The sequence below is a fragment of the Amblyomma mixtum genome, chromosome 1, assembly GCF_055824585.1.
Source record: "Amblyomma mixtum isolate Tamu chromosome 1, ASM5582458v1, whole genome shotgun sequence".
Classification (NCBI taxonomy): domain Eukaryota; kingdom Metazoa; phylum Arthropoda; class Arachnida; order Ixodida; family Ixodidae; genus Amblyomma; species Amblyomma mixtum.
In genome coordinates, this window is record NC_143012.1 from 140428460 (window position 1) to 140455187 (window position 26728).

At 45.3% G+C, this 26728-nt stretch overlaps 2 protein-coding genes and 1 pseudogene across 2 annotated transcripts; 2 read left to right on the forward strand and 1 right to left on the reverse strand.

Moving 5' to 3' along the window:
• Positions 1-2543: 2543 nt before the first annotated feature.
• Positions 2544-12144, forward strand: LOC149367747 (uncharacterized). The gene is made up of 4 exons (XM_089557383.1): positions 2544-6309; positions 6443-6580; positions 10352-10471; positions 11243-12144. The coding sequence occupies exons 1-4, from the start codon at positions 6246-6248 to the stop codon at positions 11665-11667; spliced, it is 747 nt and encodes a 248-aa protein (XP_089413509.1). The 5' UTR covers positions 2544-6245; the 3' UTR covers positions 11668-12144.
• LOC149367748 (uncharacterized) lies at positions 12022-13571 on the forward strand (annotated as a pseudogene).
• A 10570-nt stretch (positions 13572-24141) lies between these two features.
• Positions 24142-26520, reverse strand: LOC149367749 (uncharacterized). Its single transcript, XM_089567406.1, has 3 exons — positions 25620-26520; positions 24488-25488; positions 24142-24375 (listed from the first exon to the last, which is right to left on the reverse strand). Exons 1-3 carry the CDS (start codon positions 26518-26520, stop codon positions 24142-24144), a joined length of 2136 nt encoding a protein of 711 aa, XP_089423532.1.
• Positions 26521-26728: the final 208 nt, after the last annotated feature.

Here is a 26728-nt window from a genome sequence, read left to right on the forward strand (position 1 = left end):
TCCAGGGCCTTAGCGTTATGTGGTGCTAATAAAAAGCTACTGCTTCTTGTTATTTCACATTTTTGCAAATAAAATTTTTTAACTTTACAAAGTGGTTGAACTCGCCCAAATTTTCCTTCTGTGCTCATTAAAACTTCTTGTATCGAAACCACAGTGCTAAACTACTCTACTAATTGAGGAAAAAAATATGCATTTCAGTGGAAGCAAGAAACAAATGAAAAAGTTGATTGCAAACAGGTTTGTGGAGAAAACATATGTGCTCACCAATCTTTTCAAGCAGTGTGCATGTTAGCCGATCATTTTTTTGACAGCATGCCTGTAGCTCCTCCCGAAGGCGTTTTATTTCCTTATCTTTTTTTTTTTACGCAATCTTTGAGGTGCTGCACAGTTGTCAGTTCCTAGAAATTGCAAAAAAAAAACAAAAAATTTACAACAAAGTGTTATACACTCCAAAATTTTTACATCAATGGGTCAGTGTGTGCACATTTGTATATACAAAATAAAGCACACACACCTCCAAACCTTCATTCTTCCCTCCATGCTCTCTAATTATATCTTCGTGAAGGGTACTGGACGCCATTGCTTTTTTTTTCTTCACGTCTTTTGGTAGTGGCAAGCACTGCAAATTCAGGGAAGGTAGCATTATTCATTAGTAATCAAATAGAAATAACTCCTTAAAGGGAGTTATGGTCTTTCTTTATTAATATGAAAAGCTGTTTAATACAGAAAGACCACAAGCCTAGGCACACAACGCCATGTTGTGCAAGTGACATCAACAGCCGGGGGTTTCCCATGCCAAATTCTTTCAGATGTCACGCAGCTACCATGGCCGTGGCCACTCTGCGCGTGCTGGCAGCCGACAGAGGTAGAGTGGGTAGGGCCGTTGAAGGAGCACCAACGGAAAGGTGCAAAGAAGTGGACGTTCAAATTTTTACTGCACATGTATTGGTATATGTTATACGCATCACAGCTGTCCATAAAACACATGAAAAAAATATTGCTGGAGGATATTTGTGAACTAGTGTCCTTTAACATCCCAGACACGACACAATTTTCCTTCGACCTCCATGTATTATTTATTCCTTTTCAATAGGAAATAACGGCTTGTAGAAGGGTTAATGCACTGCAGTGATGTGGAATTGCGGCTGCCTTCATATTCATGCAAGCTTTTGAATGCACTTCCATTTGCACAAAGAATAGAATTAAGAGCTTTATTTCAACTTTTGCTGCTACTGCATGTTGAGTGTGCAAGAGGCCTATGCCAACACGCTAGCCCGAACAGACGAAACGGTACTTCTGTCACTCCCAACTGCACATCCTTGCAGGCTATGAGGTGCAGGCATGTGATCCTCACAGAGTCCCCCCCCCCCCCTTTTTTGATGGATGCAAAGCTTGTTGCACCCAAAGAGCAGTATATGTTGCTCGTGAAGCGAACTTCACAGCCAGGCACAAATGTTTCAAGCTAAAAAACTGCGCTTTTGACTGCTGTCAGATAGATGTCTGACTATAGGTTGTTACAACAGCACATGCTCCAGCTTGGGTTATCTACGTGATTCAGAATCCGCTCATAAAATGTGAAAAATTATCTGACCCACTGAAAAGCATTGTTACAGCCAACTACATTTCACTCTAATTGCCTGCTCGGAGTTCATTATCGGTGTTTCCTTAGTATTTCAAATTTTGCTTTACTGTCCCTTTAATTCTACATAGTGATTGCACTTCATTAAGAGATATGGATTCACGCTCATGCTAGCCAATGGGTGTACAATGCAAGGCTAAAAAGCGACAGAGGTGGCGTGTTTCCTTGTTCTAATGTGCAGTGCACTTTGCGAGAAAAAGAGCTCTGGTGTAATTTCAAACCAAGAGAAATGTTTTGCATTCATAGCTGGAACTAAAACTTAAGGGTTTCCTAGAAAAAGGGACATGTAGAGAATACTTGCCCTTTTTTTGGATGGCCCAGCTTGGCAGTCTTCTACGTCAATTAGGCGAGGGAAGGGCTCCCTCAGGGTTTTCGCTTTTTGTCGCAGCCCCTCTACTTCATCTGAAATGAATGAAAAGCCTTTAACAGCTCTGTGCAGGTGTGCGCCTGTGCAGACATGCCAACGGATTCCGGTCTGAGTACAGGCAACACGGTGCAGTCTGCTAAACAATGGCCTTATGTAGGCATAGAGCCATAATAAAATAAACGTGATCACATCAGGGCAACGTTACTCTACTCGGAAAAGCGCCTTGCTGCAACACACTCTTGCAGGGTTACTGAAAAAAAAAAATTGATCTAATTAGTTGGACAACACATCGCGGGCTAGTTGGTTCATCACAAGGCAGAACAGCACAAGATACACACGGACAAGAAAGTAGACGAGACACACACAGCGCTGACTTACAACTGAAGGTTTATTTTTCCAGACACTTCGGTAAATACACAGCAGCATCAAGTTCTCCTGTGTGATTTCTGGTGGCGATGACTGTTTATTAGACTCAGTTGCTTTTATTTTCTTGATGCTGCTGTGTATATACCGAAGTGTCTGGAAAAATAAACCTTCAGTTGTAAGTCAGCACTGTGTGTGTTCGTCTACTTTCTTGTCCGTGTGTAGCCTGCGCTGTTCTGCCTTGTAATTAGTTGACTTCAGCCTTGTATCTCACTGCCACTTTTGTAGGTCAGTCGAGAGCGCCTCATTGGAAAAAAAGTTACTGATTTGGTCGGCCATCCGGATCGAGAGCGATCAGCTTCAATGTTTCAATGTTTACTTTGCCGCAGACAAAATCACTTTTGTGTTAGCATTGCCGCTGGCACAAAGCAGGGAGACGAATATGGCCATGCAGCTCAATGCCATGTGATGCTGCTTTTTCGTCTCGCCGTTTGGTATCAGAAGCTACATTTGAAGTAGTGACCAGAGTAACACTGGCAAGGCGCTAATATCGCCACGCGCTAGCACTCAAATGACTGATATGAGCTCACACAACCATGTAGACAAGAATGCACTCTTACGAGGTCAGATGCAATTGCTCACGAGTTCTAAATAACCACAGTATAACCACTACCGCAAAAACATAGCGATCACTGCAGGCTGCACTGGAGAAATGCGACAGCATATGCTCCTCATCACCTTTTTTGAAAGTCACTGCGTCATGTGACATTCACTTTATCATGACATATTACACCACTGACTAATTTGTTACTCAATAACATTGCACTCATACCCACTCAAGCTCGGTGCATGACATCAAAAATGGTACCATTTACGATGAACACATTTTGCCTACAGACGACCTTGAACTGAGCCATATAATGCTTACACATTAATAAATATGGTAACTCAACCTGTACGAAATAACACGTACATACCTGCGAGAGCAATGACGAAGGCCGGATAGTAACCCTCGACCTCTCCATCTTCGCTGCGCCAAAACGCCTGCAGCTTTTGCCCGGGGTTGAAGTCATCCTCGTTTTTGGGTGTAAACCCTTTATGAGTTTTGCAGGCAAAATTGCCTTGAACTTGTCAAGGTATTTAACGTACGCGAACATGACGGAATCGGTTTTGGCGGGAGCACTGATGCAACAAGGCGGCGCCGTGGTTAGGCCAGTTTGGCTACAGCTTTGTCTGCAAACGACTACTAAGGCGCTTTTTTTTTTTGCACTGGTGATGATAGTGGTTTCGCTTTTGTTTCTGAACGGGCGGTGATGTATCCAAGTCTGGAGTTGCGTTGGTGAAAAGTAAAGGAAATATACAGTAAGGACCTGTATCACATTGTTATTGCCTTGCTGCAGTCGAGACTACGGGAGCACGGCGTTGGCGCTCTGTGCGGAGCACGGATCCGAAGCCCCGTGGGAAGGCGCAGGCACGCAGTTCTCCAGTAGGCGGGCGCAGGTTCTGCAGTAGGCGGCTCTTTCCGCGCCCTCTCTTCGCCGAGCAGCGAAGAAAGCTCTCACATTACAAAACACACCATTATTACTGTATTATACTGAAGCTTTAAGATGTAAAGAAATCGTGTTATGTGCAAATGAGAAGTATTTCATGGTCAAATGCGCGTTGGTCATATCAGCTGTAGCAGGTGGCGATACTTTGCAGTTATGGAACAGACATAATTTGCATGCCCACAGGCTAATCATCAAACTGCCTTTGTTACGAAGAGGAGAGAAATGCCGGTATCGATGGCCTGGCCTGCTCCAGACTAACAAGCTCGCTTACAAGCACAACAAAATCATGCGATGAATTAAGAAAGACCTCTATAGCTTACTGTGCTCGCTGGAGAAGCGATCTGTCCGTGATCCTCGACGTCCGAATCCAAAAGAATTCAACGCGAGTCGAGCAAGCGCAGTAGCAGACGACTCCGTCGGCTGCCTCGCGCGCTCCTCAGTTGCTGCGGAGGCGCGCGGCTGCGGACGTCTGTCACGTCACGAGACACGAGACGTTTACTTCTGCACGTGAAAATGAGATGAGGCGCGAGCTTTGGAGAGAATCACGCTTTTCATCGAGGCCAAATATTAGGTCTCGGCAAAAGCTAGTATATGCCGACCGGCCGGCATGCAAAAAATGACAATTTTTCTTCTTTTTCAAGATGTGCAGCACCAGCGATTTCTGAGGAAAAAAAAATTGGAGTACTGTCGGCAGACTCCAGCAAAGAAACTTGGGCAGAAGATAGGAAATGAGAGCGCTTGGCTTCAAGAGCTATCAAAATCCGATTTTCGATTATTTGAACATCCCGCGCTTCAAAAGTGCTAATTGTTTTCTTTGCATGTATCTCTTAGAACTCTGTATGCAGATTTTACTAGTTATGTCATCAAAGCAGTAATAATATTACCGCAAACAGGGGAGATGGCATGCTCATACTGCATGCATCTTACGTGATATTAGCGCGAGCGACTTCCGTTATTTCAGAGCCTTAATTTAAAGCCAGAGCGAACAGCGAGGTTTTTGCGCATCGAAAATCCTGAGTAATCGCGTATATTGCTTCCGTTTCTGAGGTGCAGTGTACATTAGACAATGCCTGGACGGACCGCCTTCAAGAAAACGGCGCAAGAAGTATTTGGAGCGTGGTGAAACCTTCGACGTACCGGCCTCGACATTTTACAAACGCCAAAAAGACCACGATACCGCCATCGCCTGTCCTTCGAGAGCCGGCGCCCTAAGACCCCAGCAAAGTGTTAGTAGGTGTCAGCCGGGCGCTTCATCTATAGCAGGCACCCACCCACTCTACAATGACGCAACTGCCAACGAGGAGACTTCAAGCAGCCGTAGTCATGGTGGTGCGGCGGCCGACACAACGACCGACAAGGAGCTCTCAAGCGACCACAGTGATCATCATAATGATAGTGCGGGGTCCGAGTATGACATTTTCAGCGATTCAGCAGGAATCAGCGACAGTTGTTTCGACGACGACATTCCGAGTGCCGACGAACGGGACACAGCTGGGAGCGAAGACGACATGCCCTCCTTCATCTCTCAGTTCAGTAACGGAACGTTGCCACACTCTCAGGTTACGAAGGCTGGCGCTATAGCAGCAGTCATGGCATTTGCCATTTCTCATGGGCTAACATGGGCTGCATTGGGAGATTTAACAAAACTGATAAATTTCCTTTTTGGAGAAGATGTTCTGCCCACAAGCGCTTACACTTTCCGGAAGTTGTGGTGCAAGGAAACCCAGGATGTGGTGCACTACCACTATGTTTGCGAAACATGCATTGGTGAAATGAAAGTACGAGGAAAATCAGCTGCCTGCCCCAACTGCAAACATACAGAACCCCTTCAAGCACTCAGAGACAGGGGTTCATTTTTTGTTCTTTTAGATTTACAAAAGCAGCTGCAGTTTCTTATTGAAAACATTGAGGAGGAACTGCACAACAACTTGCTCAAGCTTCAATGGCCTGCACTGCACATTTCAGATGTAACCAGTGCTGAATGCCATGCAAGAATGCAGAAGGCTAGAAGTCTTGGCACGGACGACCTCACTCTTACAGTGAACACGGACGGAAGTCCAGTGTGGAAGTCATCAGAGACGTCTGTGTGGCCTCTGCAGTTTATCGTTAATGAACTGGCGCCACACCTGCGTTTCAAGCATCCGATTCTCGCTGGACTATGGTTCGGCAAAAGCCATCCGAATATCAACTTTTCCTTTAAAAATTTGTGCATGAACTTAACTGCACCAAACCAATCAGGTGGCAGTAGCGGACTAGCACACACCTATCCAGACCAGTTGTGTTGTGCTGGTCAGTTGATGCGCCCGCAAGAGCGGCTGTGCAGAACATGGTTACCTTCAATGGTTACTTTGGATGCCCATGGTGCTTCATCCGAGGAGAGCATATCGAAGGTGAGTATTTTTTGGCTTTTAGAGAACGAGCAGTGATTTGAAGATGATGAGAAAAGAAACCATTACAGAAGCAGCGTCTCTTAAAGTGCATAAATTTGCATACTTATGTCCCTTACACTCTCTTCTCCTTCAGGGAGCATGCGATATGTCGCACAAGAGCAGCCAGAGGCTCGGACAACGAAGATGGTTGAGCGCGACATGAAATTGGCTAAAAAGCACGATGAAAATATCAATAGCTTCAAAGGGCCATCCGCACTGATGAACCTGAAAGGTAAGCTGTTTTTACCTCCACGTCCTCTCCAGTCTTTGTGTGCTTTGCATTACTTTAACTGCTACTGGTAGACTTGGATATAAGAGTGATTATCAGAGCTGACTGCAGGTCAGTATTGTAGCACAACACATTTCTTAAGCAGACTTAGGTCCATTTTACAGCTAGTGCCATGAACATTTACTTATATTCTCATGATACAGACCAACAAAGTACTACTACTAAGTGGAGAGCAGAGAATTGGTAGTGACTCATTACTGGTTGCTGCCACCACTGAGCTGTCAGACTGGTTCGCATATTGTGTACTGTTGCTTCCAAGCTGTATTACGGACTGCAAAGCTGTGCCTTTTTCATCGTCACCTGATACGTATCATGCTTAATGGCTGAAAAATTTGAGATGAAGTTGTGTAGCCCTACATCATTATGTTGCTTGGTACTTCATCTGTTTTGTCATGCAGAAGCATTGAAAGGGTGTCATGCAGAAGCATTGAATAACTGCGTGCAGTTGTGACTGCAAAGAGTCCTAGCAGCAGTATCAGCACTACTGTTGTGAATCAGTAGTTGAGTACAAGTACCGATATGACCGAAAATTCAGTTGTTGGGGCTTGATGGTAAGATCCAAAGGTACGCATAAAATGGTATAGCTCACAAAATTGCAATCACTGTTCATTTAATTCATCAGTATGTTATTACTTGTGTTGATAAGAAAAAAGGCCATTTGTTGAGTTTTGTACTTTTTTGATTGCTTCAGAGAGCAAAGATGCTTAGCAGACCTTAATGAAATAAATCTAGTTGCAGGCTTCTTGCTCTCCTTGTGTTGAAAACAATGTGATTTTTCCAAGCATGTTTATAGTGTACGGTGTTCTCTCTTGATTCTGATAAAAAGCTAAGTGCCTTCTTCGTAAGATATGAGGCAGAAGATTTGTGGGTGCTTTATGATACATCTAAACAAGTAACTGGCTGCTTTTATGCTCGCTAGTAATGCCTGCTGTTTCAAGCAGAGTGAAACTGCATTTTTCACATTTTCACAGACCAGATGCCATTGATACCATTGCCTTGCATCCGTGAGAGGTACCATAGGGCTGAGCAAGTTATGTTTGCATACTTATACCCCTGTCAAGCACGCAAAATAAAGTGCACTTATGAAGAGTGTCACTTGCTGAAAGTGCACTCTAGCACAGCTAAACGTCGTAGCATAAGTGCACTTGACAAAGTCCGCACTCATGTCGGAGTGCGTTCACAGAACGCACTTTGAGCGCTGAGTGCGTAGCCTCGCCAGCAGCGACTTCAAAGACACATACGTATAGTGCATAAAAAGTACTTACAACTTTAAAAATTCGTTCGTTGTAGCTACAGGCAAAGCAGCAAAACAAAGGCACGAGGTCCGATGCAACAACGCTGCCCGCCGCCATCTTGTTTGTTGCCGCAATTCTGGATAATCTTGACTGGTCTTGACTTTTCTTCTATTTCTATTTTTTTTTCCTTCGTTAAAAACGGTCGAACCTTGTTTTATTTGTGCTATCACGTTAAGCAATCAATTATTATGACACCTTTTTCTTTTCCATCGACCTCTTCATAAATTCCGTTCATTTTCTGACGCCATTTTTTCTTACTACGAGTGCACTTTGCTTTCCCGTTTAGCACCGCATAGCCCAAAGTGTTACTCGGGATGCCGAAGCGCACTCCCCGTAAGTGCACTTAACTTGCGCGCTTGACAGGGGTATAGACCTTATGCAAAACTGCTGCCATCTACCGGAAGAAAACCGAAACGAGCAAGCGATGCCATGTTGGGGGCTTGTGGTCACGGAGCCAACGTAGTTGCTTGGTGCGGACCGTGTGCGGTCGGTTTATTATAAGTTTTTTTTGTGGCTTTCGTGTTTTCTTTGGTTTGGAGAATCCAAACACTGATGGTACAGCCGTGTCAGTTAGCATCCCGCGCCACTAGCTATGTTCTTCAGGAAGTCATTTTCTGTGAAATGCTTTTGTAGTAATGTACTTCTGAAAACTGCTGCTTAATGCACAATTGCAAGATAACTTCGTGTACCATGCTGCAGCGAAGTTAGTTATCTGAAATAACTCGGAACAACAATCAGTCGAGCATTAGGGACGTTATGAGCTGTTTTCAAATTTACATAAATCCTAAAATGCCTGGTGACAGCATAGCCACCTAATCAACGCGTTGCTGTGGCTCAGTGGCTAAGGCGTGCTGCTGAGCCGAAGGACGTGAGTTCGATTCTGGCTGCAGCGGCCGTTTTTCTGATGTAGGCGAAAAACGAAAACGCCACTGTACCGAGGTTTCAGCGCATGTTACAGATCCCCAGGTTGAGTTGAGTTGAGTTTATTAACATTTTAGTTCTCAGTACAGTAAACTAAGAGCCTTGAACAAAAGGTAGTCAACATCAATCAGGTGCCCTCCACTACTGCGTGCCTCATAGCCCAGGTGTAGCTACGGCGCGTTAAAATAAAAAAAATCTACATGAACATCTGTGTTGCTCGCCTTTCTGCGCCCCACGCTGCACTGTGGGTCACACTATCGCTTGGAAAATACGATCTTCACATAACACACGACGATCGAACAGCCGACCACGAACGGTAAATGATCGATTTACGCTGCCTACTGCGTACGCAAATCACTAACACAGGCTGCGCGAAGGTTCGTTGCAGATCCGTTCGCCTGTGACACTTCGCAAATTTAAGATTGCACAAGACTTGCATAAAAGCAAACCAAGGGTGAAGCATAAAAAAAAAACGGGCACATGAAGCCGAGCGGCAGACGCAAAACTAATTCCGTGTGAGAAACTACTAGCTGACCGACGCAGTGCGCTGTAACTGCTAGTAGGCAGGAGCGCTCCTCGGCAAATACAAGATAAGCAAACAGCAGCCCACTTATTAGCCTTTTTAATTCTGCAAATGTTATTTGTGTTGTGACTTCGTCTACAATCTAATTATTAATTCTCGAAAAGCACTCGACACCCGCAAGAGGTGTAGCGCTGCCTCGCATCGTGCTCCAGGCGAGAAATAAAATAAAGTGCACGAAGCTAGCGCTCTTCCCTTGTTTCCTTGGTTATTCATGAGTCCTCTTTGTGTACAGCAAGGTACAGAGCAACATTTGGGCATCTTGGACGACGATAAATGCCAACGTGCGCGTCGCTATTCCCGCACTGCCATATACTGCGGTATCCGCAAGCCCCCAACATGGCGGAAACGCGCGCCGTCAACGCAAGGGGGCGCCAGTTTTTGCATAAGGTCTATTACTTCCATCATTCCTGCAGTTACCTCAGTACATTGGCAGGGGATTGTGGATACAACAGTCATGATATCTTTGACAGCGAGGTGTGTGTAGCTACTTGCTCTCAATTGGTAGCTTTCATTGTCTTGTTTGCCTCAGGATGGTTGTGCAAGCTGTTTAATGCACTGCTACACTTTTTCAGGACAGCAAAGCAATTAGCACTTGGTGAGCTAGTGATGTGCAGGCATTCAGCTTTGTATTATGAGGTGAAACAGTTGTCCAATTTTCATATGTGTAAAAAACCACGCATAAATAAGGTTACCTTGTGTGCTGCTCAGCGCACCACTTTGAGCTGTGAGGAGTGGGTTGCTTTTATTTTGTTTACAGTACACCCACTTGTCATCACTTTTTTGAAGCATTGGCTAGTCCAGCTCTCTTTTATGCTTAATTCCTGGCTTCTCACATGCATTTTTTTACAAGTTCAAGCATAATATTCTGCAGCATTGCATTGTACTTTCCTTATAAATGTTGTGATTGTTTTTTAGGTTTTGATCTTGTCAATGGGCAGAGTGTTGAATACATGCACTGCGTTCTTCAAGGAGTTGTGAGGCAACTCACTGAGATGATCCTCTCCACTTCAAACTGTGATCGACGCTTTTATGTCGGTAAACCAATGCCCAGCGAGCGTTACTGTCAGTTTTTATTTCACAAAGTCTACAAGTTTCTCTAGTAATGCACCTTTCTATGTTTGGTTTTGGCGGTGATAGAGTTCACGCTTTCATGCGCCACTAGAATTTCATTCAGTGTAGTTTACTAACTACTTAATACAGATGAAATATGCTGAGTTGTATTTCTAATTTCTCTTACCATGTTTTTTTTAACATGTGTGGTCTTTAGTTTTGTGTATTGTGTGATGTCTTTGCAGTAATTCGAAAAATGTTCAGACTTTTGAGTGGGTGAGAGATACCAAAATATCATTTAAAACTTTCTCTTTCTGGGTCCACAGAAATACAAACTGAATGAACTCTTTCTTAGAAGGTATCTTCCAGCTTACAAAAGGCTTTGCAGTCTCATCTCTTTTTACAAATAGTAGCACACACACAACTCAATAAATGTAGTGTGCAGGATGTTTGCTGTGTTGTCAAAGATCAATGCCGCTGAAGCTTCCAAACAGCTACATTTAGAACCATACCTTGTCAACCATACCTCTTTGTTCTCAGCATTAACAGTGCAAAAGTTGTGACCGGATGCTTATGTACCTCTACATTTCACTGCACATTTTGCACAGATGGAACTTCTTGATTAAAAGTCTCAAAATTGCAGCTGGTGTTACGATACTCGGGTTCCCACTGTATGTGGTGTGCCTTTACAGCATTAGACACTGGTTCTGTTCAACTGGGTTTATGTAAATGTATTGTGCAATTTCATCCTTGCAGGTACCCCTTCTGCAGTAGCAAAATTAGAAGCGCGACTCTTGACCATCAAGCCTCCGCACTGTGTCACACGGTTGCCACGACCACTCAGAGAGCAAGGCCACTGGAAGGCATCTGAATGGAGGCAGTGGCTGCTCTTCTATGCCCTCCCCTGTCTTGATGGCATCCTTCCTCCTCACTACTGGAAACACCTATTAAAATTGTCAGAAGGTGTTCACATACTTTTACAAGAGAAGCGCACCCCATCTGAAATTGACAAAGCTGGTATTGACAAGGAAATTGACAAAGCAGTCATTGCAGTGTACTTCATACATACCAAGTCTGTCAACAATAATGTAACCTGCAGGTTTCGAGCATTTTGTACAACTGTGAGTTTGTGGAAAGCATATATGAATACAAAATTAACTGTAATGAAAGAACTTTTGTGAAAATCATTTTCATGAAGTGACCTTAATTAAAATTTGTGAAGCGTACGAACTGGCAACCATACAGATATTGTGAAAGTAAAACCCTGCATTTTCTAGACTTCTTTCACTCTTCTTCAAGTGCTTGCTCATATTTTATTTTACCTTTATAGTACAAACTTATTTTGTCATTTTGCTCCTTTAATATGCTCTTTTAATAGTCAGCAAGTTTCTCTACACTATTAAAAATTTCACTCTACTTGAGTGAAGAAGTGCTTCATATAGGGAAGTTAAAATCTGTTTTCAACCAAGGACTTGCAGAAAAAGTCAAAGGAACTGCCTTGATGGAGTTGCTTTTTGGCTTGGTATTTCACCTAACCATCATTATTGTTTTTATTTTCAGAGTTGCTTCTGGAAAGCTTTGTTGTGCAGAGCAGGAGCCTGTATGGTGTTGCCTTCCTGACGTTTAACGTGTATGCCCTACTTCACCTGGCTAATTGCGCCCGTGCCCTAGGACCACTTTGGGCACACTCAGCCTTCGTTTTTGAAGGAGGCAATGGAAAGATCGTTTGCCAGGTTTCAGCCGCAAATGGTATTCCACAGCAAATTGTAGAAAGGATAGTCATGAACCAGCAACTACAAAAATTAATTGACAGCAGCCAACTCCCTGCACATGAAAAACAGCTGTGCAGAAAAATGGTTGGCTATCCCCATGTGCAGAATGCCAGGCACGTAGAGAACTGGTGCCTCTTGGGAAGGGGCAGGAGTGTTGCTTTGAGCTCCGAGGAGCAAGATGCTCTGCACCGTCACTGCGGAATCACAGCATCAGAAGCTGTTGAGTATGAGCGCTTCATTCAGGCAAGGCAGGTGTACCATAGCACAGCATACAAGAGGCCATCACGGTCTGACACCACCTTCATTAGGACACTCAGCGCGAGCTACAAACGCGTTGAAAAAATTCTTTTCTTGAACGTAGCTGACACTTGCATCCTCTTATGCAGGCCAATAATAATTGCTGATGTGGTTGCAGCACCACCACACATAAAAGAGTGCTTTATATCTTTTGAGAGGGCACTTGACGTGGTGCTTCCAGCTGAAGTGGCTGACTGCTGCTTGTTCATAGAGTTTCCTGAGGAGGAAAAACCTTTATTTGTGATCTTCCTAACACAATTGAGAGGGACTGAATCAAATGAGCATGGTGTATGTCACACTAAAGATACCTAAACTGGTTAAAACATCTAAAGCTGCATTAAGTTGATTGGTTTATGGAGTTTAACATCCCAAAGCAACTCAGACTATGAGGAACACTGTAGAGGAATTCGAAAATTTTGACCACCTGTGGTTCATTAACGTGCAATGACTTCACACACTACCCGAGCCTCTAGCATTTTGCGTTCATCGAAATGCAACCACCGTGGTCAGGGTCAACCCATGTCTTTCAGGTCAGGAGCCGAGCTTCATAGCCACTGAGCCACGGCAGTGGCACAGCTACTTTAAGCAGCGGTAAAATAGGTTATTCTATGTACAAAAAGTCAAGTCTCCCAGCGTATCTAGCTGCCGTTGCCTATGCTACACAAGAGGAGACTAGACTGTTGAACTTTGCTTTGTTTTGTTTGTTTGAGTGTGTATTCAGGCAGGATTTCAGGATCATGCATTATGATTGCAAATGTTGCAAGGGAGCAGCAGCTCTTACTGGGAGCTTAAAAAGCATGTGAAGGAAATTCATGCTGGAAATATTTGTACAAGTGAACTGTATTGCATTGACATCCCAACCTGGGGACATTCTTTGGAGTGCATTGAAAGTGGCACTGGTGCGGAAACTGGATTGCAAGAGACACTTATGAAATGTCAGTCCCCCATTTCTGTATCCTTCATTTATACCATTCTCTACTTGTATTTGTATCTGTGAGAGAAACTGAAAATATAGTGTGCAAGCAAAATGTATATGTCCTTTTCTTCATAGGATTGCTGAATGTCTGTATTAATGATATCTGTGTCACAAACTGCATTCTTTGTGTGTACTGAATAAATTTGTCTCCAAGTCTTCATATTTAAGCATGCAGAAAACTACAATGAGATGAGTGGTCAGGGTACTGCTTTTTGACATCTACAACCAGGTGCATCAAACTCTTAGTACTATTCTTTCATGCCTCGAGCCATAGTTTTTTCAGATGAACAGCTTAAACATCTGATCTGAACAAGAGGATCGTGAAAGAGTCATGTCTAATAGGTGTACGTTCAAATGCAAAAAAAAAACATAATCCATCAATGTTATGAAAATAACAGTGTCGCCGAGCCGCGCAAAGTGTGGCCCAGAGCTGTGTGTACATCCTTGAGCCTGCGATCGCCGCACTGACGCCAACTCACAGCTGATACCGCGGACGTACAAGGGCGTGCTTAAGCGCCAAGTTTTAAAATCTTGTAATACATGCCGGGCGCAAGTCTGGCAGCTAGTTATAGGTTCGGACTTCCCACTTTTGATGGCTACGTGCTCGTTTTCTGATCGCGGCACTACCATCATTTGATAACATCACCGCGCAGGCCTATCGCTAATCGCTCGAATGCCGCTTTGGAGTGCAATGCCACGTCTATGGAGTTCTTGAAAACGTAACGAAAATCTCGCAGACACGGCTAGTCTGCCGTTATATCTGTAACTATTACAGCTAATGCCCATGCTGTACATATTTACAACAAATGCATACCGCTAATGTCGCCATTAATAACACTGAACAGCAAACATCGCCAGTTATGTACTTCAAAGTATTCACAATGATCTGCCATAGTTCGGACGTCAATTCTGTCGAAATTGTGATCACCGTTTGCCATATCAGAGCTTAATGTTGTTGCAACACCATGATGACCTACCAAGAGCAGAACACCATGCACCACCTTACATTACACCATGAGTTCTCTCTTCGTCACTATGCGTGCCACTACGCACCATGACACTCCCACTGCCACTTTGGGTTCCACCTAGGACACCATGTTTTGCAACTTTGCGACCGTGAGCTTCACACCATGAGCTGCGCCATGTTTCACCTTGGCTACCATACTTCACACTATTGCGACCTTGGCCACCATTTTATGTACTATTACCACCAACACGGCCACCAAGGACACCATATATCTCACCATGGCCTGCACCATGCTCCATCTTGGCTACCATACTGTCCACTGTTGCCACCATATTTTGTACCTTGGCCACCATTTCTTGTACTATCGCCACCAACACGGCCACCTAGGACACCATGTTTATCACCATGGGCTGCACCATGTTCCACCTTTGCAACCATATTTTCCACCTTGGCCACCATATTTTGTACTATCCACACCAACTTTGCCACCATATTTCATGGTGGGATTTTCGATAGGCCACCGCGGTGGCTCAGTGGCTATGGTGCTCGGCTGCTGGCCCAAAAGACGCGGGTTCGATCCCGGCCGCGGCGGCTAGAATTTCTTTGGAGGAGAAATTCTAGAGGCCCGTGTGCTGTGCGATGTCAGTGCACGTTAAAGAACCCCAGGTGGTCGAAATTTCCGGAGCCCTCCACTACGGCGTCTCTCATAGCCTTAGTCGCTTTGGGACGTTAAACCCCACCAAACCAAACCAAACAATTTTCGATAGGGGCGGCAGGCGGCTTCGGTCGGAGCGCGCCCTCTCTGCTCTAGCAAATTCTATATATCCTCCTTGACTAAAACCGTTTTTAGATTAGGTCAGTTGGGGAAGAGCGCACACTCGCCATGTAGACGGAGCGGGCCCCTTCCGTATCCCGCGCAGCGGCGGCGCTGCGGTTGCGTTAGGATTGCTGCTTCTGGGTTCGTCTGCTATTTCTCCGAGCAATCCGTGCTGAACGGCAGATGCAATCAGCTTTCGCATCAATGCAAAGGCCTTAAAGCAGCTCAGAACAGCTGGTTGAATGATAGTTACACACCGAAATAAAATAAAAGCCGTGGTTGTAGTCTCGGGAAAAAAATGGTTAAACTAGGCAATCGGCTTGAGCCGGCTGACGGACGTCGGCGGCTGCTTCGCGCTGACTATTCGAGACGGTTTTGCGTTGTCGCTTCCAATAGGGCTAGTCTATACCTCAGTCGGGTATATTTCGACACACGGCTGCGCTTTTCAAGCAGGCGTGCCCATGGTCACTCTAAGTGCATGTTTAGGCCGGCTCATAAATTGAGTGCAAGAATGTATTTACAAAACGACCAACTACAACGTGAAAAATGTATCCTTAATCACCTTTCAGAGTTGCAACTGCCCTTTTTATGCGATTAGGCTCCGCGATGATACCTTGCTTCCGGTCGGTAAACTCGTCTCACTTCTGGGATGTCTAACTTTACCCTTAATGTCCTTAACAGCTGGGAAGAGGTTTGTAAGGATGGAAAAGAAATAAGCTCAAGGTTAAGTGAAATGCAAGGAGCACAGTTCAATACAAATCAATCAATCAATCAATCTTTATTTTGCATTTTTAGTACAAATAAAAATGCAGGGAGTGGGGACAAAAAGCTGCTCTGAGGCAAGCTTGACTGGGTCCCCACCCCCTTTACATGGCAGTTTGTGCAGCAGTTATGCATGAAATGTTGAATGTTTAAAAGAGAACAATTCACAGCACATGCGATTTTCGCGCAGGAAATGAATAATGTTACAAATGCAGTCTTGTTACAATATTAAAAAAAATACAACAAAAATTCAACAAACACTCGCGTGAAAAATATAAAGTCAAAGCATCTTCTTCTATAATCTTTATTTGGTGCATGTCTTTAAGCACTATGGATTCATTTATTTGCCCATGATCCCCGCAGGGAGGCGTCTGCAGCATGCAGACGTTGGTGAGTGGCGACACCACGGGGTTAACCCAAGCATCCGCAGGGACATCCCCGCAGGGGGATGATGGTGAACAATGCGTCACCACGGACCCGAGCATCCGCGCTTAGCCGTGCGTGGCATCGCCGTGTCCGGGGAAAAAGGGATCCTGGTGGTTGAGCCGATGCCGAGCGTTTGGACCCTTAAGGCCCCTCGGCGGAGGCAACACACCACTTTGGCCCCAGCTTCCTGTAGACGGCACCTTTGGCCTGACCCGACCGGAGGAAATCGGCAGTCGCCTTTTCCTGTCCTCCCCTCTATCTTTCACTTTCCTATTTCCTTTCTTACAACTTTCCTGTGTCCTCCTCTCTTCTTCGTTTTTTCCTCTTTTTCCTGGCAGCGAGGGTTAACCGTGTGTGACCAACTACCCTGAGTTGAGTCATATTAGGTTATAGTTAAGGTGTACAGCTGGCGTGGGCAGGACTTGCTTTCAAGTTCCTGTCGCGTCCCCGTGTTGGACTCCATGGTGGGTGGCTGGCACCATGACCGAAAAACATCAATTTTTATGGCTCCCCCCCTTTCCAAACCTGATCGCTCTCTTAAAAGAGTGCGGAACGAGGCAGCAGACTTTTTTTCGAAAAGGAAACCTACATTCGCAAAGTTTCATGTGATACATAGCAATAGTGACGAAAAGCAAGCTCGAATAATATCCCCATTTCTTGTAACCAAATGTTTAACAGATACCTTAGGGCCTGGCTTTAAGGTATCAAAAATGGCCAGCGGCGACCTACTTCTTGAACTACGCGAGAGCATCCAGTGCTCAAAACTCTCAAACATCGATTCCATAGGGGACATCTCTGTCTCCGTAACTCCCACCGATCCCTCAACACAGTCAAAGGCGTAATCTCAGAGGCTGACTTTATCCACCTAACAGAAACTGAAATGCTTCAAGGACTATCCGAACAAAATGTAATTGATGTCCACAGGATCAAAATCCGCAAAGATAACAAGGAAATAGACACCAAACACATGGTGTTCACATTTAACAACAGCAGCTTGCCCGAAACAATCGATGTCGGATATGTGAAGGTCAACGTCAGGCACTACATACCCAATCCCCGCCGCTTTTTTAACTGTCAGAGGTTTGGCCATGGCTCACAGAGCTGCCGCGGCCGCAAAACCTGCTCGAAATGCGCTTCAAAGGATCACCAGTCAGAGGAATGCGATGCAGCGCTACGTTGCGCGAACTGTGAAGGAGCCCACGCTGCATACTCCAGGGCGTGTCCGTCCTGGAAAAAGGAGAAAGAAATCATTACAATAAAGACCAAAGAAAACATTTCATTCAATGAAGCGAGGAGGCGTTTTGCGCTTACCAATTCATTCTCCTTCACAGCAAAACCCAACTTCCCTGATGTGGTGAGCGGGGGCGTAGCACCACACAGCGCTCCGGCACCTGCCGCGGCCACTCCCACCGCGCCTGTGGCAGTGCCATCAACGCCCCAGGCAGAGACAGCCAAGGCTGCTCTGCCAACTACAAGCCAGGGAGTGCCGGCCCATGGGCCAGCATCCCGCAGGACTTCCCCCCGTCGGGGGAGACCTGACACTCACACACGCGCGGCTTCCCCGCGGTCGTCCAGCACCTCTCGCGAGGTGATGGACGTATCCCACAGTCCGCCTGCTTTGCAGCGGCGGAATCGCTCTCATGAGCGAAGAAAAGACAGGACCCCGATAACGGGCCCAGAAGACAAGTAAATCCCTTCAGTTCTCATCCAAAAACATAAACATGACTTTCCTACTTCAATGAAATTGTAGAGGATTGCTTAGGAATTGCAATGACATAACACATTTTCTTGGGTCAATGCTTCTTGTAGCTTTGTGTCTTCAGGAAACCAACCTCGGTCCACAACATACAAATGTCCTGAGACATTATTAGACATTCCGACGCGATCGCGAGCATGCAAACAGACTCTCAGGAGGCGTCGCAATTATCACTCAGAGCGGTGTCCCTGCAAAAAAAATCAATCTTAACACAAAACTGGAAGCGGTTGCGGTTAGCGTCGTTAGCTACAAAACCATAACGATATGTTCTGTATATCTTCCCCCGCACATGACATTAACAATACAAGATTTAGAAGGCCTGATAAATGAACTACCGGAGCCATTCCTGGTAATTGGCGATTTTAACGCTCACTCACCGTTCTGGGGAAGCGAACGCTGTGACTCGAGGGGCCAAATAATCGAAGATTTTATCCTCTAAAATAATATCTGTCTTTTAAATACAGGAAAAGCCACATATTGTTGCCCAAGCTCGGGAGGGATGAGCTCCCTCGATCTAGCTTTCTCATCGCCATCTATTTTTAACGATTTTAAATGGGATGTCATTGACAACCCATATGGCAGTGATCACCTTCCAGTACGAATTAGTTTAACACCTGCACCACAAATCATCCCAACAAAACCGCGACGTTGGAAGCTTCATCTCGCTGACTGGCCACTTTTTAGAGCTAACGCAACTTTAGAAAATATAGTTTTAGATAATTTAAGCATTGACCAGATAAACGAAATGTTCACAAATTGTATTATAACCGCCGCACAGTTAGCTATTCCGCAGTCTTCAGGAGTGGTGTCACAAAATCGCAAAGTGTGGTGGACATAAGACTGCAAGGAAGCAAAAAAACAACAAAATAGAGCTTGGGGTAAGTTTCGAAGGTATCCGACACATGAGAACCTCCTAAATTTTAAAAAGGCGAGAGCTAAAGCTCGGTACGTGCGTCACAGTGCTGAGAAAGCCTCATGGCAGAGATATGTTTCATCCATCAATAGTTCAATAACATCAAAAAAGATGTGGGAACAGGTGCGTAAATTAGACGGCAAATTCTCTCTCTTTACAGTACCATTTCTAACAGCCCCTGGAACACAAACAAGTATAGATGAACAGGCTGACATACTAGGACAACATTTCTCTGACGTTTCAAGCTCTTCACACTACACACAGTCATTCTTAAAACACAAAAACACAACTGAAAAGCAGAAACTTCCAACAATTGGCAGTACAAACGAAACATATAATACAATATTTACAATTCAGGAGATCCAAAACGTACTGTCATCCGGTAAACAGACAGCACCTGGACCGGATGATGTACATTATCAAATGCTTGCCCACCTGTCCGAAGCTGCTGTAGGAGCAGTTCTTAAATTTTTCAACAAGATATGGGTGTCCGGAGAGATGCCGGAGGCTTGCAAAAAAGCAGTTATCGTACCATTCTTAAAACCTGGAAAACCGCCCACCTCCCCTAATAGTTATAGGCCGATAGCTCTTACAAGTTGTATAGCAAAATCATTTGAAAGTGTGCTCAACGTTAGGCTCATGTTCATTCTTGAATCACGCGACCTCCTTGACATCCACCAGTGCGGATTTAAGAAAGGATGTTCGACAACTGACCATCTCGTCCGCTTAGAAAATACAGTTCGAGAGGCGTTCATACATCAACAACATTGTCTGGCAGTCTTCTTTGACATGGAGAAAGCGTACGATACCACATGGAGATATGGGATTCTACGCGACTTGGCAGATCTTGGCATCCGGGGTAGGATGTTGAACAGCCTGAAGGATTTCCTGTCAGACCGGTCTTTTCAGGTGCGCCTGGGTGCAACCCTTTCGAAGAGCTTTGTCCAGGAGAATGGTGTACCGCAGGGCTGTATCCTAAGTACCACTCTTTTTGTCGTGAAAATGAATACCATAGCGAAAATAATTCCGAACTCCATTATGTATTCCGTATATGTCGACGACCTTCAGATTGCTTGCACGTCCTCCAGCCTGTCAACGTGTGAGAGGCAGGTACAACTCACATTAAACAAGTTAGCAATCTGGGCAGACAAAAATGGGTTCAAGTTCTCTCCACAGAAAACAGTGGCTGTTGCTTTCTCGCTTAAAAGAGGCTTGCAGATCGATCCGAACTTACACCTAAATGGAGCCACACTGCCGGTAAAAGAAGAACATAAATTTTTAGGAATAACATTTGATAAAAAACACATTTCTGCCGCACATAAACAACTTGAAAGTAAAGGCCTCCCGTGCAATGAATATCCTTAAAGTACTCTCAAGGAAACACTGGGGATCTGACAGAGCATGCCTCCTTCACATCTACCGTTCTCTAGTGCGCTCATGTCTAGATTATGGGAGTATAGTGTACGGCTCGGCAAGGCCTTCATATCTAAAGAGATTAGATCCAGTTCATAATCTAGGTGTCCGCCTTTCTTGTGGAGCATACAGAACGTCTCCGGTAATGAGCCTTCATGTTGGAGCAAATGAGCCGTCACTAGAAGACAGAAGAAAAGCACTTACATGCTCATACATTCTTAGAATTAGGTCGCGAACAAAACACGTGTGTTATTCAATCGTCACAACATGCCCGTCCCGAATAATATTTACAAATAAGCCCCAAGCAACCAGGCCTTTGCTAATGCGGTTTGAGGAGATGTGCCAAGAACTTGACTTATCAGAAACATTACCAAATGTCGCAGAACGTTGCGACGCGTTTGCCCCTTGGTACAGCTTTTCGTCGGTCTGCGATATAAGTCTTACACAGTTCAACAAGAGACACTCCAACAGAACACATCATACAAGAGTTCCTCACACTAAAGGAGAAATATGATAGCTACACCGAGTTCTACACAGACGGATCGAAAACTACAGGTTATGTTGGAAGTGCAGTAGTGGAAGGAAACTGGGAAAAAATAGTAAGGCTTCCTCAGTGTGCATCAGTTTTTACAGCCGAGTGTTATGCTGTGTTTCTTGCTACTGAGAAAATAATAAGCAAGAACATCGAAAACAGTATTATCTACACAGACTCCCTCAGTGTACTGAAAGCACTACAGTCCAGAAATGCCGTCATGCCATCACTAGGTACTGTCATACATAACATAACAAGGATCGTAACACAAGGGCATAACATAAAATTATGTTGGGTTCCAAGCCATGTTGGAATTGATGGTAACGAGACAGCGGACGCATGTGCTGCTCAAGCCCACAACAAGGAAATACAGAAAATAAGCATACCACATAATGATTGTATGAAGCTAGTTCAGAGTAGACTGAGGAACAAATGGCAGAGCACATGGAATAGTCAGATAAATAACAAGGTACACTTAATAAAACCAATATTAGGGGAATGGAAATTATGCACACATCAGGAACGTTTTTTTGAAGTTATTTTATGTCGCTTACCTATTGGACACACGCACCTTACCCACAACTTTCTGCTAACAAAACAAGACAAACCTACCTGTGAAAAATGCGCAGATGAACTGACAGTAACTCATATCTTAATCTCATGTATAGAACTTGAAACACTCAGAAAGAAGTTTTTTACCCCGTTTTACAACCAACACATCCCTTTTCATCCGTCATTGATTTTAGGTGAAGAAGCTCTTATTGATAAGTCAAGCGTTTTTAACTTTTTAAAAGAAGCCAACGTACTCTCGAAACTCTGAACAATGGTCAGTTTTTTACAACTTGCGAATTTTTTTTTGAGCCACACCTCAGCCACCCTCGTCGTGAGAAGACTGCTGAGGTCACTATTTTATCGGTTGGGGACCTCGAGATCCTTGCACAGCCAAGGTACAGTGCTCTAGAATATTGGGTAGTGGGGTCAGGGAGCGTCTGCGGGTGAAGCGCCTCATGTCGATGACGAGAGGTGGCGCCACCAGAGCACGGGCTGTATGAAACGCGATGGGCTGTGTACTCGGCGTGGAATCGTCTGAGCCATCGACGAATAAACAAGGCTCTGTACTTTAATACATGACCTAGAATTAGTTACCGCTGTACAGAGGGATAGCCGGGCAACTTGGGGGGCGTAAATGTGATCGCGGTCGGTGGAATCGCCTAGCAAATAGCATGCAATAATAGCGCGATGGTACGAATGCGCAGATACGACAGAGTGCACTTCAAAGGCTTCGCACGGCAGACTGTGCTCTATTGGCGCTACCACTCCGTGTTTTAACACGTGTACGCGAAATAATTATCGTCACACTAATGAAAGGCCATAGGTAGAGGGACAGGCATAAAAGTGCCATCGATCACGAGACTCTTATGGCAAACATCAACCAGCGGGAGAGCAAATATCAGCCGCATTTATTACAGATGCGGGCCAACAAGAAATCGCAATGAAGAGACGTTTCTATAAAAGTTCCGCTTGGAAATCGTTCTGCGGAAACTGTTTAACGTAAACTGAAAGCAAGCGTGACTATTGTAAAATTAGCAACTTATGTAAACAACTGCTCTTTTTTAGTGCTCTCAGGCATGCGTTTTTATCAAAACGAGCAGTCTTTTGCCGCCGATCTATTAACACGACTGAATACAAAACAAAAGAGTTTCCCAAAAACAAACCAGTTCTTTATTCAAACGCTGCATGCTGTTCAGCTCATCCTCGAATGTTTGACAGTTCTGTCATGCTTTTTTTGCAGATACAACTTGACACTACGCGCAGCGGCCAATCTTGGCATGAAGCTTCTTCTTTCTGCTTGCTTCTCGCGACTCATTCATGCCCCTTACATAAAAGTGCAGCCTTGTCAGCACATAAAACTTCACGATGCTGGCTGTAAGCACATCAGAGTGCTGGCTGCACCCTACACCACATAAAAGCTGAGATTTGCTCAATAGCATAACATCAACTATGCTATTACTACACAGCTTTTCCTGGCTGAAGAAAGTAGTAAATAAGTCCTCCAGCTTCCTTACTGTCAAAAAAAGCACACGGGACGGGTAGAGCAACCCTCCTTTGTCGCAAATGCCAGTGAACTCACTATCTTCGCTTCCCTGATTTGGTGCCTGCAAAAGCAAGTTTTTGCACTCTATGCAGTCACAACGCGCAATAAATTTGCGCGCAACATAGCCTGCCATGTAATGAATCAGACGGTCATCACTCTTTTCAATCACATAACCGCTGTGCTCGGCAGAAATGCGACTTAGTTTGGCTTCTGCCAATGACAGGTTTCCAGACTCAATGAATTTGTCAAGGTCAGCCTCTGCAGTGTGAGCATAGTATGCATCCAGCAAGGAACTGACTGGATCGTTACTGTCGGCATTGCCTGAGCTCACTGTTCTTGCCAGATTATAAAACGAGAGGCAATTTACAACTATCAGAAACTGGGTGGGTGTCGGGTGATCATTAGATCCACAGGACTGCCTTACGATGCCAAAGAAGTTCTCCAGTGGATCTTGGCTTAAGCGAGACGTCATCAAATACCTAAAGCCTTGTGTACTTAGGTAGTCTAACAGTGCGAGGGTGCCAGAAAGTGTGACCTTAAGGCCAACTGCCGTTGACAGACTCAGGAATCCTGCTCCATTTGCATGCGCTTCCCAGCGTGATAGGAACTGAAGGAAGTCCTTAATTATCTGTGCACTGTTAGAGCCTCGACGCAGTGCTTGTGCAGTGAAACGGGATGTCATGGTCCTGATGAGGCAGTTGACAGTTCTGAAACAGAATAAATAAACTTTAGCACACAAATGCACAACGACCAAATTATGTTGCTGTTGCAATGCAGCATCAAAGGAGCAAGGGTATGAAAAGTAAGAAGTGAACAGAGCAATCCAATATGTCATGCAGCTCTAAACAAAGGCTACTCCTATCGGTGCTATTTCTTAGTGCCCGTCAAGCTAATTATCGAGAAGTAGTTGCTTCTAAATGATGTTTGCCCTACCTGAAGAATGATATAGTAGCGTCAATGTTGCCCCAGGATGATTCCAACTTCTCCTTGTAGAAGTGAAGACCGTTGATCACACGATTCCCAAAAAGTTGGAATGCAAGTGTCACCCTCATTTTTTCAAACCCATTTGGCTGAAGGTGCGCCGATGTCAAGCCAGGCATTGCCTTCAGGGTGAGCTGGCTCGAGTCGAGCTTGAAGGCCTGCCTTACAGGCTGGATGGAAACCTGGAACAGTTAACAATGTGAAGTATATAGGTTGAGAAAGATGCTACAGCTAGAACACCGCTTTCATGAGGTTTGCTGCCACAGGTGCACTTCGTGACCGCTGAGCACTTACCATGCCATCTGGGGTGTTCAGAGGACCTTTCAGAAGCGAGTTCCTCAGGCATTTCAATAAATGCGGAAAATCCGACAAGAAAAACAGCCGTCTAGAAGGGTCCACAGGGTGTTCTCGGCTGCACGTTATCTTCCCATTCTTGACGCCAATTCCTAAGATGTTCCACATACGTCGATTCCATGATGCGCCGTCGCAAGTGATGAAATCGACGAGAAGTCCACTAGCTTCGGCGAGAATTGTGGCTTCTATAAGTATTTTCGCAAGCACTTCAGCCTTGGCATTGCCACTTGTAGCAAATGTGCCAATAACCTGCGTCCACTTGGCAGCAAACGGGACAAACATTACCACCATCCCATGGTCACAGGGAACATTCTGTCCTTCAGCTGTAAAAGGGCCCAGGTCAACGAAGCCCTCAATACGGCCAGAAGATGTCACATTCAGGTGCTCGGACAATTTAATCTCGTCAACCAGAAGGCCGCCGCGCAGTTTGAAGCTACTGATGTGTCGCGTCTTTTTCTTCAGTTCACACAGTACTTTGTGGCTGAACCCAAATGAGGTTTTATATGCCCGCAAATAGCGCTTGAGCGTACTCTTGCTTGGTAGGCAAATAATGTTGTGCTTTCGGAGGTGTTCATATAATTTTGCACCCCTCATTTTCATTAAGATGCACTCCAGAATCCAAGCCTTTGTATACACGTTTCCCTTGCTGCTTTTGTTTTTCGCTGCCAAGAAACATTGCCGGACACATTCCTGTTGTTTAGGATTAAGTGCTGAGATCTCTGCCTCAAGCACTTCCATAGGCTTAGAAGCATTTTTCTCTTGCATCTTGCAGAGCTCATCCTTCAGGTTACTCAGTCGTGATGACAGCCTTCGGTTCTTTTGCCGTGCTGAACGCAGTTTCTGTGCTGTACTGAGCAGATTCTTTTCAACTGACCGCTTTACCCTTGCGCATCGAGTCAGCAGGGCCTTCCTGAGGTAGCGGCAGGACACGCATGCTTGTCCTGCAATGAAGAGCAACACAAAGCAAAAATAAATTGCCACAGTGTCGGTGTCGTTAGCCAATCATATAGTGCGCGCATAAGTTTGTATAAAATTGGCACAATAACAACATACGTGCAAGAAAACTACATACCTTCTGATGGCTCCTTTCCAGCACACCGTTTGCTAAAGTATGTGCCCTCGTGCACAGTCGACTGCGCTTCGAGTCCTTTCGTCAGGCTGCTTTTTGGCACGCTGCTAGTTGACAGTGCTCCTCTGCACAGGCGATATGAATCTACTTTTCGAAGTAGTTGATTTCCCTCCTCACAGCTGGCGATGCGTCCCGTTTCTATCAAGTGGCCGCAGAGATGCGCGCTGTACGCGACGCCGGGCCCATCGTCTCTTGAAAGCACCACAACCCTTTCCGACTCCACGGTTTGATTTTCTTTCATTCGTAGCTTGCAGTACACAGTCCCACTGTAATCAGGTATGCGATTGCAGCTCCAGTATTCTGAAGGCACATCCAGCCTCGTAAAATCGTCCGGTAAAGACGTCCCGCCGTTTTCACAAGTGTCTGGGTCGTTTGTTAACACGCTGCACGCAGTGCGAACGTCCGTACACCTCGCTTCCTCGTCATCTACGGAATGACAACCTGATCGCTTTTTCGCTTCATCGGGGCAGGCACTTGTGCTTTTCCGCTTCCTCGGGGGCCTCTGTAGCGGCGCTTTCTTCGAAAGGTAGCTGGGCGCGTTTGGAAGCAAAGTTGGCACCGCATTCGGTAACAATTCCGGCTTTCCTCGTGGGATGCGGACTTCTTTGCCATCAATGATATGAATATAGTCCCTCAGAATGCATGCTGGCTCGAAATGTAACTCACAGACGCAGCAGGTTTCGTCTAAAACCTTGTCCTTTCGATGCAGGTTCCGTTCCCATTGCTTCCGTCGGCTTTCATCCTTTGGCACTGCGAAAAGTGACGGCTGCTCGCCTTTTGTCCACTGGTATCCTGTTTTACACCCGGGAGCGAAGCAATGACGTTGACGCCGACGACCCGACATTCCCTCTTGATGCTGACGCGTTGACGCCGACAGGCCTCCGAAAAAAAAAAACGTCAGGTGCTTCCACGGAAAGCCAGGTCAGGGAGCACAGCAAAGCACGGCGACGCAGCAGCCGAGCAAAGCGAGGAAAGAAGCAGCCGAAAAGGGCGCGTCAGCCAAGCCGTACAGCCCACGCTACAACAGCGCCGCCGCATACATCCGGGACCTG